This window comes from Labrus bergylta, chromosome 9 (assembly GCF_963930695.1).
Source record: "Labrus bergylta chromosome 9, fLabBer1.1, whole genome shotgun sequence".
Lineage (NCBI taxonomy): Eukaryota > Metazoa > Chordata > Actinopteri > Labriformes > Labridae > Labrus > Labrus bergylta.
The window spans coordinates 14075431-14089200 of NC_089203.1; the positions used below are offsets into that span (position 1 = coordinate 14075431).

Below are 13770 nucleotides of genomic sequence, written 5' to 3' on the forward strand. Positions count from 1 at the left end.
TATGTTTTGTTTTTTTTACAGCACAGTTCTAGTTAAATGAGAGTCATGCCTTTCATTAGTTCATTATGTTGTCGCTTAGCAACGTCTGTAAAGCAAATTAGCAACTACACACACGATTTATATTAAGTTTTCATGGAAGAAGGATATTCTATGACGCTCAGCTAATCTTAAGCGTTTTATAAAAGCAGCGTTTTATATGTTTTTACAATAGACTGTTGAGGTTTTAAACGCCATCTAGGTCAATGAAACTCTGGACCTCTCGTGGCCAAAATGAGAGACGCACGTCTACCGTCACGTGAGGGAGCCAGTAACGTGACTCAAACGGGAAGTGCGAGCTCAGCCGCGGTGAACTTCTCATAAACACGTCTGGTTTGTCCCGGTTAACAGTAACCGGGCTGACCGTCGACACGGCTACAGAACCAGAGAGAAAGCATTTTGGAGTCCGGTGGAATCAGGGAAGCAGACAGGTGAGAAATGTTAAGCCATTTATTGCGTTTCGTGCTCAGATTGTCTTAACACTGACGGAGCGCTATTGTCTTATTGACAGATAATTGAACCCTTGTGATACTTTTGTTCTTTTAAATGACATTTCTCTAACCAGTCGAGACAATCCTCTATGGGGGATGTTGACATTTTAACGTAAACTACTCTTTGTTTGCCAATGTTTAGCTTCATTGTCATGGAGTGCAACTCAAAACGAAACTTGAACCTATTTCTGTGCTTGAGCTCAAAAGAGGTAAAAATAATAGTTATGGAGAAGTTGCTCCAACTTTAAACGACATGTGCATTGTAGAATGATTGTTTTTTTTTTTTAATGTTCAAATTGGTAACACACATTTAATAGATACTCTCAGTTGTTGGTTTGTGTACTTACCTACCTATAGTGGTGCGGTTTTATACAGCTGCCAGTAAAACAATCACCACCTCCATCGGAAGAGTGAAATGTTCAGATTATGTTGGAAAAGGTGTTTATTCAAGTCTGGGTCATTTTGGGGGTTGTTGTTGTTGTTGTTTTAGGTTTTTTTTGACTACATGATATTAAATATAACCCAGTTGTTATCAACAGCATCACAAACTGCAGCCTTCAAAATGGTCACCAAATTAAATAAAACCTCTCTGATATAAACCCTGAATTATATGACCTTCATGAAGGTAGAATTGACTGCCGAGCTATTCTGTCAAAGTGCAGTACTTTTAGCTGGGTGGCAGTACACAAACTGGCAAATCAAAACTGAGATGATTGAATATTTCTACATATTGCGCTGTTCTTAAGTGGACTGATTTTGCGCCCAGCGGAAAAAGTGAAACCTTGTGATGCTGGCAGAAACGGCATGTCTTTGCAAGACTGGAAATCCCACCTGGTCATCATAGCCAAGAGAACTTGATGCTTCCCCTTTTTCAGTTTCTTTTAAAAAGCTTCTCTATAAAGAGGCTTTATTATTTATTGATTTTTGGTATTGCTGCTTGTGTTACAGCCCACTGCCCTCTCCTCATCACCTCCTCAATAACACCCCTCTTCTTCTCACTTCAGCCACTATGGGCTCCATGTTTCGCAGTGAGGAGGTGTGCCTGGTGCAGCTCTTCCTTCAGTCGGGCTCGGCCTACAATTGTGTCAGCGAGCTGGGAGAATCGGGCCTGGTTGAGTTCAGAGATGTGAGTAATTGAAACGTTTACTTTAGTTGTTGGTTCATGGTCGTGTGGTGGAAAAAACTCTGATTCTAATTTGAGTTGGTCAGCTGATGTGTGGTGATAATGTTTTTTATGTGCAACTATTTCTCTCACTTTAATGCATTAATGTTTTGATGTGTATGGCTGACATTATAAACTACAGATAATGATACATCTGTCTCTGACAACGGCCCTGAAGTTGATTTGTTCCAGCCTTACTGTGATTGTCTTTTATTTTGCACAGAACATGCCTCGTAAGTTACTTCCTAAAATGCTAAAATGCATCAACGTTTGTTTTGGGTCTCTGTGAGCCATAACCACGTTGTTCCATCCCTCTTATAATCATCAGATGAGCATGAATAACCCTGCTGTTCTCTTCCTACTTCCTCTCTTGTCACATTGTAGTTGAATCCCAGCGTGAACGCCTTTCAGAGGAAGTTTGTCGGGGAGGTTAGACGATGCGAGGAACTTGAAAAAACTTTTAGTAAGCAATGACTCATTTCTTCCTACCTGTATTTGTATTTAGTTCTTTATTTTTCATTTTGATTAGATTTTCTTTTTGCCCTCTCTGACCTTCTTATCTCCCCTCAGCTTTCCTGGAGCAAGAGATCAATCGCTCCCTGTCTCCACCATTGAAGGTCCCCCTCCCTCCTCCATGCCCAACACCCATGGCCCCTCAGCCGCGTGAGCTCATCACCATAGAAGAAGAGTGCGAGCGCCTGGCAAGAGAGCTTAAAGAGGTGAGAGCTTAAGCCAATCAAGATTGATGTGTTGAATTAAAGAACAACATTTGTTGTCTCAATAGTACGCGATACAAAGAAGTTTTCCCTAGAGTGGAGACAGATGTGTGTGTGTGTCCGTAGGTGTCAAGGAACAGAGACAGCCTGCGAGCTCAGATGACCCAGCTCTGTCAATACAGAGGAGTTCTGACCAAAACACACTCTTTAACAGCCTCACAGGTGATTAAAAGATACATTTGTTAACAATTCCTGAATAAATATTCTCATATTCTTAAACAGTAGAGCTGTAGAGAGAGAACTGCAAATAAAAAAAAGTAATTTCCTACTTCTTCCTCACTCAGGCACCACCACCTGTACTGGAAAGCCAAGGCCTGTTCGATAATCGCCAAGATGTCCGCCTCAGGTAAAGCTCACTTCCCAGCATTTCCAGTATTTTTTTTGCTTCTATTTTACACATCTACTCTTTATCTACTGGCTCTCAGTTTTGTGGCAGGAGTGGTCCATCCTTGGAAGGTCCCCTCGTTTGAACGGTTATTATGGCGGGCGTGTCGTGGTTATATCATTGTGGATTTCAGAGAAATGGGGGATCGACTTGAGCATCCGGACACGGTAGTAACTGAGAGACAGACAGATATTATTGTGATTTCTTTTACAGTCATAGTCTCTGATAATTTGTCACATGAAATTATTATTATTTTTTTTTTTTTGTGTGTGTTTTCAGTACATTTGTTTGTTTCTTCCTTTGCAGGGGGAAATGGTGCAGTGGACAGTTTTCCTCATTTCCTTTTGGGGAGATCAAATTGGACAGAAAGTAAAGAAGATTTGTGATTGGTGGGTAATCAGTTTAACTTTTTTATTTTAATCGTACATTTCCGTACTGTGGCATTTATTGGACTTGTTGAATATCTTTTTGTATCCCTTTGTCACAGCTTCCGCACACAGACATTTATCTACCCTGAGAACCCTGCTGACAGAGAGAAGATTCTCCAGGGGCTTGAAGGCAGAATTGAAGATATCAGATCAGTAAGTGTAACTGTAAATTCTTCATAGTGTAAAAATAGTTTCTAAATGAAACACATAGCCTGTGCTTTAATCTCACTTCCTTGTTCCTTAGGTGTTGTCACAGACTGAAACCTTCCTGCAGCAGCTGCTGATGCGGGCGGTGGCCGTGCTGCCTCAGTGGAAGGTGCGAGTGCAGAAATGTAAAGCTGTTCAGATGGTGCTGAATCTCTGCAGCCCCTCAGTCACTGACAAATGCCTGATCGCTGAGGCCTGGTGTCCCACTTCCAAGCTGCCTGAACTGCAAAGTGCTCTAAGAGAAGGAGGGGTAGGACAGAATCCGAGATGTAGATGTAAAATAACTTAAGTAAGTTCACCGCCTCATTTTCACTTCAACCTTCTCCATCCTCAGAGGAAGAGTGGCAGTGGGGTGGACTCTTTCTACAATCGTCTACCGACCTCCACCCCTCCACCCACCCTGTTTCCTCTGAACTCTTTCACAGCCGGTTTCCAAAACATTGTGGATGCTTATGGAGTAGCCAGCTACCGTGAAGTCAATCCAGGTACTTTGGCACTCCACTTAAAGAGTTTTTTCAGCTCTTAAAGAAAAATAACACGTTCAGGCTTTCCTTTTGTCTTTTCAAACAAGGTTTTGTCTCTCATTCTTTTTGCAGCCGTGTACACCATAATTACGTTCCCTTTCCTGTTTGCGGTGATGTTCGGGGATGTGGGTCATGGTTTACTGATGACTCTGGCTGCCCTCTGGATGGTCCTCGAGGAGAGGGACCCCAAACTGAAGAACAACACTAATGAGGTAATTGAAAGGGTAGATATTTTAAGTTGGTAGTTAACATGTTTCACTTTTGTAAGTATGTACTCATGCACTTACAGGAACACTGTGGAGGATGTGGTTTGGTGCCCTCTGGTGCCTAAGATGTGTTAGTAACAAAAAACTAGAAGGATTACCTTGAATATGGCAAGCCGTTCAGGAAATTAATATATTGAATGAAACTTTGAATATATTGAATGGAAGTCCGTAGTGTTATTTCAGCTTCCATCTCAGTAAGAGACTAAAAAAATCCTGAAAGATGGATGCACAAAGTGCGCTCAGCAATGTTTTGTTGAGCATTACTACTCATAAGCAGTAAAAGTGTTCCAATAATTGAACTATGATCTTCAAGGTTAAGCTTTCTACATTCCAAATTATTCATATGATTTTGAGTACGACCAGCAACTTTTCAAAAAAGTTTTGATGTTCAAGAAAGTATTGGTATATTTCAGCTGATGTCATTTTGCAAAACCAGCATATTCAGCAGGGTGTCTTTTGGATGACAACAATGAAACTGGTGGATTTGGATAATTGAAATCAGCTTCAATTCCATATATTCAGACTTTGTTCAATATATTCAAAGTTTAATTCAAATATTCAAAGGTTCATTCAATATATTCAAAGTTTCATTCAATATATTAATTTCCTAAACGGCTTGCCATACCTTGATCGTGCATATTAAATAAAGAAACTAAATCTTTGTGTGTTTAGATCTGGAGGATGATGTTTGGAGGACGATATCTGATTCTGCTGATGGGTCTTTTCTCGATCTACACTGGGGCCATATACAACGAGTGCTTCAGCAGAGGCCTCAGCACCTTCAGCTCAGCGTGGCACGTTGGCCCCATGTTTGAGAAGAACATTTGGAAGTGAGGCTATAATAAAAAATAAAAAAAAGAACTCAAATCTCCACACACACTTTTATCTTGCCCCTCTTACCTCTTCTGTTTTATTTCTTTGCCACATTTCTAGCTCAACCGTCCTGGCACAGAACCAGTACCTGTCCATGGATCCCGTTGTGCCAGGGGTTTTTTCCAGCCCTTATCCATTTGGCATTGACCCGGTATGGCTAGTCATATCATTAAAACTCCTCTCTTGCCTCCATTTTTCTCCCACCCATTAATCTGTTTTTGCCACTGCAGGTATCTAAAATATTTCATGTTTTTATTGTCTCAGATCTGGGGGCTGTCCAACAACAAACTGACTTTCCTTAACTCGTACAAGATGAAGATGTCAGTCGTAGTTGGTGTCATTCACATGACTTTTGGAGTCTGCTTGTCATTCTTCAACTACTGGTAATAAGTTGTTCTTATTGCTTTGTTGATCTGTTATTATTTCCTTTACATTACAATCTGACTTGCCTTTCTATATTTTTCCTTTCTCTTCTAATGTTTTGGGTCTCCTCCAGGCACTTTGGCCAGTTAAGCAGTGTCTTCTTTGTGCTGATCCCTGAGCTCTTCTTTATGGTCTGTCTGTTTGGCTACCTGATCTTCATGGTGGTCTTCAAATGGATTGCCTACACTCCTGCCCAGTCCAAAATTGCCCCCAGTATACTAATCCACTTCATAGACATGTTCCTCTTCACAGACAACCCTGACAACCCCAAACTCTACACAGGACAGGTGAGCGACATCTTCCTTAAAAAGACGTACACCTTTTTTTAAATTCTCCTTTACTTTGCATGACATCATTATTTTTCAGCTTGCCATAGTACTTGTATTGTTTCATACATTTTATAAAATTGTGAGAAGCCACTGGTTTATTTTGTTTTTTAGTATGTTGTGAACTTCTGAACTATGGCCTTATTAAATCATCTGGAAGTCTGTTGTATGCTGTGAAAAATGAGCGTCAGGAGTTTAAGTATATGCTATTTGCAGTACTTGAAAACCACTGCTTTTCTTTAAATTAGCTGGCTCAAGTCAGCATGTGTTGCCTAAAAAGATAACAAGCTGATCCTGTAACTCCTCCTGTCTTCATGTGTAGATTGTGGTGCAGAAGGCCCTGGTACTGCTGGCTTTGTGTTCTGTCCCGGTTCTACTGTTTGGGAAACCCACTTGTGAATATATCACATTCAAGAGCAGACGAAGACAGACAGTGAGTCTGTTTTTCACAGAACTCCTTTTAACAATTTTTGTTTTATAAGCTGGATATATTTCTGACGTTTCCCCCCCCCCGCAACATCAGGAGGAAGACAGATGTCCGCTTGTGGCTGAAGATGGCTCCATAAACACTCGTCAGGGGGAGGTAGAAGGGGCTGCAGCTGAAGAGGAGGTAGGAGAGAAACAGTAGTGCCTTAATTCACAAAAGAATAAATAAATAGGGACAGTGATTTACTGCTGTGGTTGCTGTCTTTGAATTGTTTATTCTGTAGGAGTTCGATGCTGCAGATGTATACATGCATCAGGCTATCCACACCATAGAGTACTGCCTGGGCTGCATCTCCAACACGGCCTCTTACCTCCGACTCTGGGCTCTTAGTTTGGCTCACGCACGTAAGTAGCACACATGCCAACATACACAAATGCTACAATTCTACAATTCACTTAGCAGAAGCTATTATCCAAAGTGAAATACTAAAAACACCATAATGCTCACATGGTACACTCACAGGAAGACTAGACTCAATCACACTCATTGGCCCTCACATATCAATCTGGTGTAGAAATCATCGTACGACAGGTTCCACGTGGGACCTATGAAACGTGTGTATCTTGCTGATCACAGCGTACGCAAGACCGGGTGTTGATAAGTGTGGCGGCTGGAAACGATCGTCATTTAAATACCACGCCCCTATATATTCACGGTTTAGCTGTCCTCGCCCCCAGAGTTTACGGCATGGAGATACTTAATACGGCAAAGAAGAGAAACGAGATATGAATGACACCATAACAGATAAAAGTAAAGAGGAATAACACTGTGTTGTTTGGCAGTCTGAAATGTAGGATTAAAGAGCTTCAGAAGAAATGCGCCTGCATGGAAATCTCAACAGCGATGGTGTGGATAACCGAACTCCAGCGGAGTTTTTAATATTTATTTAACATCCGTGATATGTAACGTACATAATCTAGGCTCTGATATAATAAAGTTTTTATACTTGTAGTTTTAAAGAAAACCTGGTCAGACCATATGATCATTACAATGTAGCCTAGTGTTGCGGGTCTTCAAAGAAGCAGCACCCGGACCAGAGGACGCCAGCCGGACCTCACCTGAAATAATCCCAGTGGTACAGGCGAACCTGCATCTGTGTCGGATAACGTCAGCTGCACAAATCGGGCTCCGTGCTTGCCACTAATGACACTTTAAAAGAGAAGAGAAATCTGAAACGTCCTGCATCACATAAATAAAGTGTTTGATCAAATGCTGTCTAATGTGCATTTGCCATCTGATTAGCCTTCTTACCAAACATAAGAATTTAACACTTACATACAAGAATGTCCTGACTCCGTTTTACAGCCCCCGGATTTCTTTATTCGTTATTATGTCACATGTAGTCTGTGGCCTATGTGCGTCTGCTGTGCACAATTACGCATGTGGCACATCAGCGTATTTATTATTTAAATCTCCGGACATACCAAATAATTATGATCTAATGTTGATGTTCTGTATTTTTAAATATTTCATATTTCAGAGGCTAAAAGTTGTATTTAGTATCCTCTGGTAGTTTTTCTGTCCTTTTTAAAGTAACTGTTTTTAGTTTTTCTGTTTTAATTTGTCTCAGTATTTTCTGCAGCGATATTCCTGTGCGCATGAATGTTTAACATGTATTTACTGAAAGCATTATTATTATTATTATTATGTATTTACAACTTAATAAATCAACTGACAGCTTGCGCTGCTCGACATTATATAAAAAGCAATGTAGCCTACAGAGATCGCTTGAGGTGAAGTGTAATATAAAATACATTTTAGATATCTTATCTAACAGTAAATCTGTGAACCTCTATCTATCCGTCTTAACAAGCACTGTTATAGTATGATCTAATTATTCTCCGACACACTGCATGGTGTATTTTGTTCCATGCACTGATGGCTGTCTGACGGTGACTTATTTATCTCCACAGAACTCTCGGAGGTTTTGTGGGTGATGGTGATGCGTATTGCTCTGAAGTGGGAGGGCTATGTTGGATCCGTTGTCCTCTTTGTGGTTTTTGCCTTCTTTGCTATGTTGACAGTCTCCATCCTACTGGTAATGGAGGGACTGTCAGCTTTCCTGCACGCGCTCCGTCTACACTGGTAAGAATGGGAAGGAGGAGGAGACTATGTGGGGAAAATATGTTTAAGGCAATTCTTAATGCTTAACAATTTCATTTGTAAAGTTTTAATACTCTGGCTGCATTTCTGCAGCTTTTCCACAAGTCCATGTCTTAGAGGGCTTAGTTTGTCTGTTATGTGATTATGAGCTTACAAGACACTCAAGTACATCTCACATACTACCCTATTGTGCACACAAAACTCAGGGGGGGCTCATTGCATTTAAAGAGACACACACACCAAAACAGAGCGTTCTGAGAGAGCTGGTTTATACAGGGTCACAAACCTCCTCTGGTGCTTGATTCATGTTATATTTTGACCAAAGCACAGCACAGATGTTTCAGACCACAGGGGACTGTTTGGAGGTGGAGAAGAGGGATAATATGGCCTCTTTAAAATAATAAAAAATAAAAACATTAAATGCTACTCATCAGTGGAAGCTAAATCCTTTAAAGTGAAAAAAACAACAAAAAAAACAAAAACATTTAAATGTTTCTTGTGAATGAATTACATCTCTGAGTTGTCATTGTATGGTTTTAGAAAAAAAAGATGCACATGCATTTTTGGACAACTCAACACATCTTTTTTTTAATGACTTTTAGGCTTTTAGACTTTTTAGGTTAACATTTTGGTAAAAGAGTGTTTATCATGACAGCGGTGCCATACAAATCTAACAATGTCAGCCAATCATTAATATCCTACTTAAAAAAACGATACTCTGCTTTGTGTCTGCTGAAATGACGTGGACAGGGTGCTTAATGGAAAACTAAAGATATGGTTGTTGACTGTCTCTGTTACAGGGTGGAGTTTCAGAACAAGTTCTACAGTGGAACAGGCTACAAGCTGAGCCCTTTTTGTTTCTCATCTCTGATCAATGCATCACCTCCTATATGATCGCCAAAATTTTCACTTGGGATTGGCAAATGGTTATGTTAACCTATGTATATAATTAACTACTTGGACTCAATTGCACACATCAGATTTACTGCCTGTCTTAACAATGGTCCTCTATTGGGTTATGAAATGGTTTAATTCACTTGAACAAAAAGCATCATGGTATTGATTCCTATTTTTGCATTGGTAGAATGAGAATGTGTCTCCAAATAATGAATTACAACGGCAAAGTATGAACTGAACAAATGTACCTTTTATGGCCCCTTGCTAATTGTTTTCACTTACTGAAATGTACTGCTTTCTAATCACATTTTTACCCCAACAATAGTTAGTAATCATTTACTTTTTGCCTTATGAACATATATTAAAGGAGTCTATTATGAAAAGGGAAAGCACATCAATGAAAGCATGTGTTCTGCAGTCTAAGGGAATGTAAGGTCGTTGACATTGCTCTTGATCATTGAGCTGTGCTCCAACAAGCCAGTCCATGAGATAATTTTTAATGATGGCAGGGAAAAATCCGAATGATCTTCATAAGCCAAAGAAACTTTTCTTTCATTGACTTTTCTTCCAAACACGACAGATATTTATTGGTGATTAAAAGTTTGTCATGTGCCTTACTTGAACTGAGTGCTTGTATAAATCCAATCTTTCGGACAGATCAAAACATTGTCATCATGCCACTAAGACATGTACCGGTATCCATTTTTGTCTGACCGTTTGCACTGTAAAAATTGAACAAATCTCAGCTGAAAATTAAACATGATTCTCTTGTCATTCATTTTACCTGTTGCATAGTCATGCTATTTATTGTCACATGTGTTAGATTGTTTTTCTTCAATGATGATGGTACAACAAGCATTCAAATCATGAACTGAAAGTGACAGTACGACCAGTAAAACTACGTAAAAAGTCTATTACAAGATAGACGTGTAGCATTCAAAGAGTTACCTAAATTGAGTATAAAGACTTATCAAAATAAACTGCATAATAAGAAGGAAGTACAAATATACAACTATAATCAACTCTCATGAAAATACTAAGAAATCAAAAGTTCCTCTGAAATTTATTGAAGTATAAACAAAAATTAAAGTGCAAGTTTAAAATTATAATTGTTATATCCACTAAATTACTTGATGACTGTCATTTTTTGTAGTAAATGGACAAAACATTTTTTGGTCAATGAATATGGGGTGTACAATAGTGCCCCCACTTTTGTGTTTATTCAATTACTAACAGTACCTTCAGTTGTAACAAAACTATTTGCACTGTATCTTTTGCTCACCTGACGTCACATGATTACACATTCATCTGCATCATTTCAGCTTTGAACGAGACATTTGAGATTATTTTATTTGAAGAGGGACAGCGTACATTAATAAACATTCAGACAGATGTAAATGTAGCTGAGTTAGCCAGGAGGATCATTTTCATGATAGTTATGACAGTCCCTTTGCCAGACGTTCTTTGGCTTCATAGAATCAAACATAACCCATTAACATACGTTCAGTAGTATAGAAATATACAGATATATGCAATACAGTTTGGGTAATGAACAAATAATATCCAACATAGAACATGATACAGTTTATGTTACCATGGGTAGGTACAGCATCAGTTTGACATTGTTGGTTCTCAATAAACCAATTATATTTAAATGAATGATAGGATGTTGACTCTCTATTTGATTGCGGTATTTAATTCCACTGATGTGATGCTCTTATGGAAAAGACACCCTTGTTCCGAAAGTGGTTTTCCTCAGTGGGACTGTGCAGTCCCCCTTAGCTGCTCCTCTAATGGTCCTGTTTGTGGCAGTAATGTAGTTATACTCCCTGTCATTCTGATATGTCGCCTTATTGCATTGGAATAGATATGATGATGTTGTGATGATAACTGTTGTCACCATAAGATGTTTGACTCCGTCGTGATGAGTCATCATAACTGGTGCTTGGAGGTGTCATTTAACTGTTTTGTTATACAGTATACCTGTCATCGTGATGTGTGGTCTAGAGCCACTTTCAGGTTTTTACAGTGAATTAGCTGTTTGTGTCTGGAGAGGGAATATAAAAGATCTTCAAATACACTAGAAGAAGTTGTTACTCCACTAACATCATTTCAAATCATTTTGAAGTAAAAGGTTTCAATAGACTTTGTATAAAGAGCTTGATGGCAAAAGGAACAATAATCAACATGATGACTGAGGCTTAGTTAGAGGGGCTAAAAGGATGCTTCTAAGAAACAGGAAATAGAAATATTTACGTTTAGGACAGGTCCCTATAATGACATACAAATAATATACCAATAAAAATAAAGACAGGCTAAAATAGCTAAATAAAATACCAATTAAACACAAAGACAAATTATTGAACAGGACCCCCTTTATCTCAATTGTCTTTCATTCCTGCTGACTTCTGGCCATTAACCTCAGTTCCATCTCACTCTCGTCATCAGGTTTCTCTCGATGTGTTTCGATGTCGCCACAGGTCTTTAATGTTAAATTCTGCTGTTGTGTTTTCACTTGAAAAATGTCCCATCTCTCAGGAATCAGTTCTTTATTGAAGAACATTGAGGCCAAGAAGGAGCAAAACAGAGTGGCAACGATGGTGGACAACATGCAAATAGTGCTTACAGGAGCACACTGGACATATTTTCCATCCTGTGCAACCTGGGAACTGAAGAACAACAGGAAGCCCAATGGATGGCTCCCCGCACGGTACTCTCAACAGTACTCCCAATAACAAGCCCATAATGGAGCCATGTCCATTACAGCTGTTAAAGTAGAGGACACAGATGAGTTGAGGGAACATTATAGTGTAGGCTATGCCTCAGCCACGGATCCAGAAAACCATATTGCTGTTCTGTAAGAAGGTGAGAGATGTTCCAGCCAAGCCCGCCAACACCACTGTGATGCGGATCACCCACTGGAGCTCCCTGTCTGATGCCTGCAGGAACAAAAAAGACCTGGAGCTTAAGGAAAATAATCAAATAAAATCTAGTATTTTCCTCATGTCTCCCCACACCTTGGTCCTCAAGATCTTTTTATAGATATTGGATGTGATGATGGAGGACACTGCCAGTAAACCTGAGTCTGTTGATGACATCACAGCAGGAGCTACAGCTCCAATACCAATGACCGAGTTATAGGTTGGACTGAGGTTCTGCAGAGCAAGGGGCAGAATCAGACCCGCCTCTCCACGCGCGTATGGGGATGGGGAGCCGTACATGGTCAAGTTCCAATCTGAAGAAAAGAAGTGGCATTAACAAGCATTGACTTATTAATCTCTTTTGATTAACTGTATCACTGTACCTGTCGATGCTGCGACTGCTCCGATCAACACAGATGGAACTCAGGGTATAAAGACGAGTGGAGCTGCAATGAAGCAAGTGATCCTGGCTGTGGCTGATGAGGAGGCTGACAGGGTCCTCTGGTGAAAGTCCTGATATCCAATGTTACCAAGTGTCCTAGAAGCAACAAAACACAACCTCATTAGGCAGATTATCCCACCTTACCTTCTTTTACAATCCAACAGAAATATTTATATATTAATCATTTTCAAGCTGATTTTTTTTCCATAAGAACCCAGCTACATGCAGCTACATACACCTTCTACACTCAACAAAGTTATGGGCACAGTCTGACAAAGTATTTTATAAATTACTAACAGCTCACTTTTAACTTGTCATTTTCAATGCTCATGCTCAACATGCTCTGATCTTTCTTCTTTTAAAGTAACCAAATCTTTAACCCATTGTTTTTATTCATTTAAGGCCAGCTAATGAACTCCCATTTTTATCCAAAGTTTTAAGTAATTTAAACACAGATTTTAGACTTTATGTGTCAGAAATAAAATCTTTGAAATGTTGGCATTTGGCAGAGTAGATCATGACGTTTTGAGACCTGGAGGCGTCAAGGACACTGCGCTCAGTTAGTTTTATTCCTATTTTTTAGACATCTTTTGCGATCACCACAGTAAATTACTCATCTTGCACTTTGGCTCAGTTGTAAGTCAACTTTCATTTTCTATCTATATGCTTCCACATGTGCTTTTTTATGCTTCTTTTTTTTTGCTTTACTGATTACTACTTCTCCTTTATTCACATTTTGTTCTTGTTTATTTTTCATTTGGTAGACTACTCTCTGTTTCACCTGACTGTTGATCTTTATTATGTTATCATTCTAATATAGTTAGTTATAGTAATATAGTTCCTTCCTTTGCAATGTCTGCTAAAGCCCTTTAGCATTTGTTTTTAAGGCCATAAAAGCATTTTGTGTGAGTTATTTTGACCAAATGTTAAAGATACGTTTCTTTTTGGCCATCTAAACTTTTTGTGGTTATTAATGTATGACAGCTGAAGGGACCATTGTGCAGAGGGGGGAAGACACACTGC

General features: G+C 39.4%; 1 protein-coding gene across 1 annotated transcript; it reads left to right on the forward strand.

Moving 5' to 3' along the window:
* Window positions 1-310: 310 nt before the first annotated feature.
* On the forward strand, window positions 311-10167 carry tcirg1b (T cell immune regulator 1, ATPase H+ transporting V0 subunit a3b). The gene is made up of 21 exons (XM_020645327.3): window positions 311-467; window positions 1532-1653; window positions 2074-2152; window positions 2260-2408; window positions 2532-2627; window positions 2750-2811; window positions 2891-3017; window positions 3157-3239; window positions 3338-3431; window positions 3523-3735; window positions 3820-3970; window positions 4082-4221; window positions 4948-5105; window positions 5209-5299; window positions 5413-5531; window positions 5645-5858; window positions 6220-6330; window positions 6421-6507; window positions 6608-6728; window positions 8298-8469; window positions 9288-10167. The coding sequence occupies exons 2-21, from the start codon at window positions 1537-1539 to the stop codon at window positions 9379-9381; spliced, it is 2478 nt and encodes an 825-aa protein (XP_020500983.1). The 5' UTR covers window positions 311-467; window positions 1532-1536; the 3' UTR covers window positions 9382-10167.
* Window positions 10168-13770: the final 3603 nt, after the last annotated feature.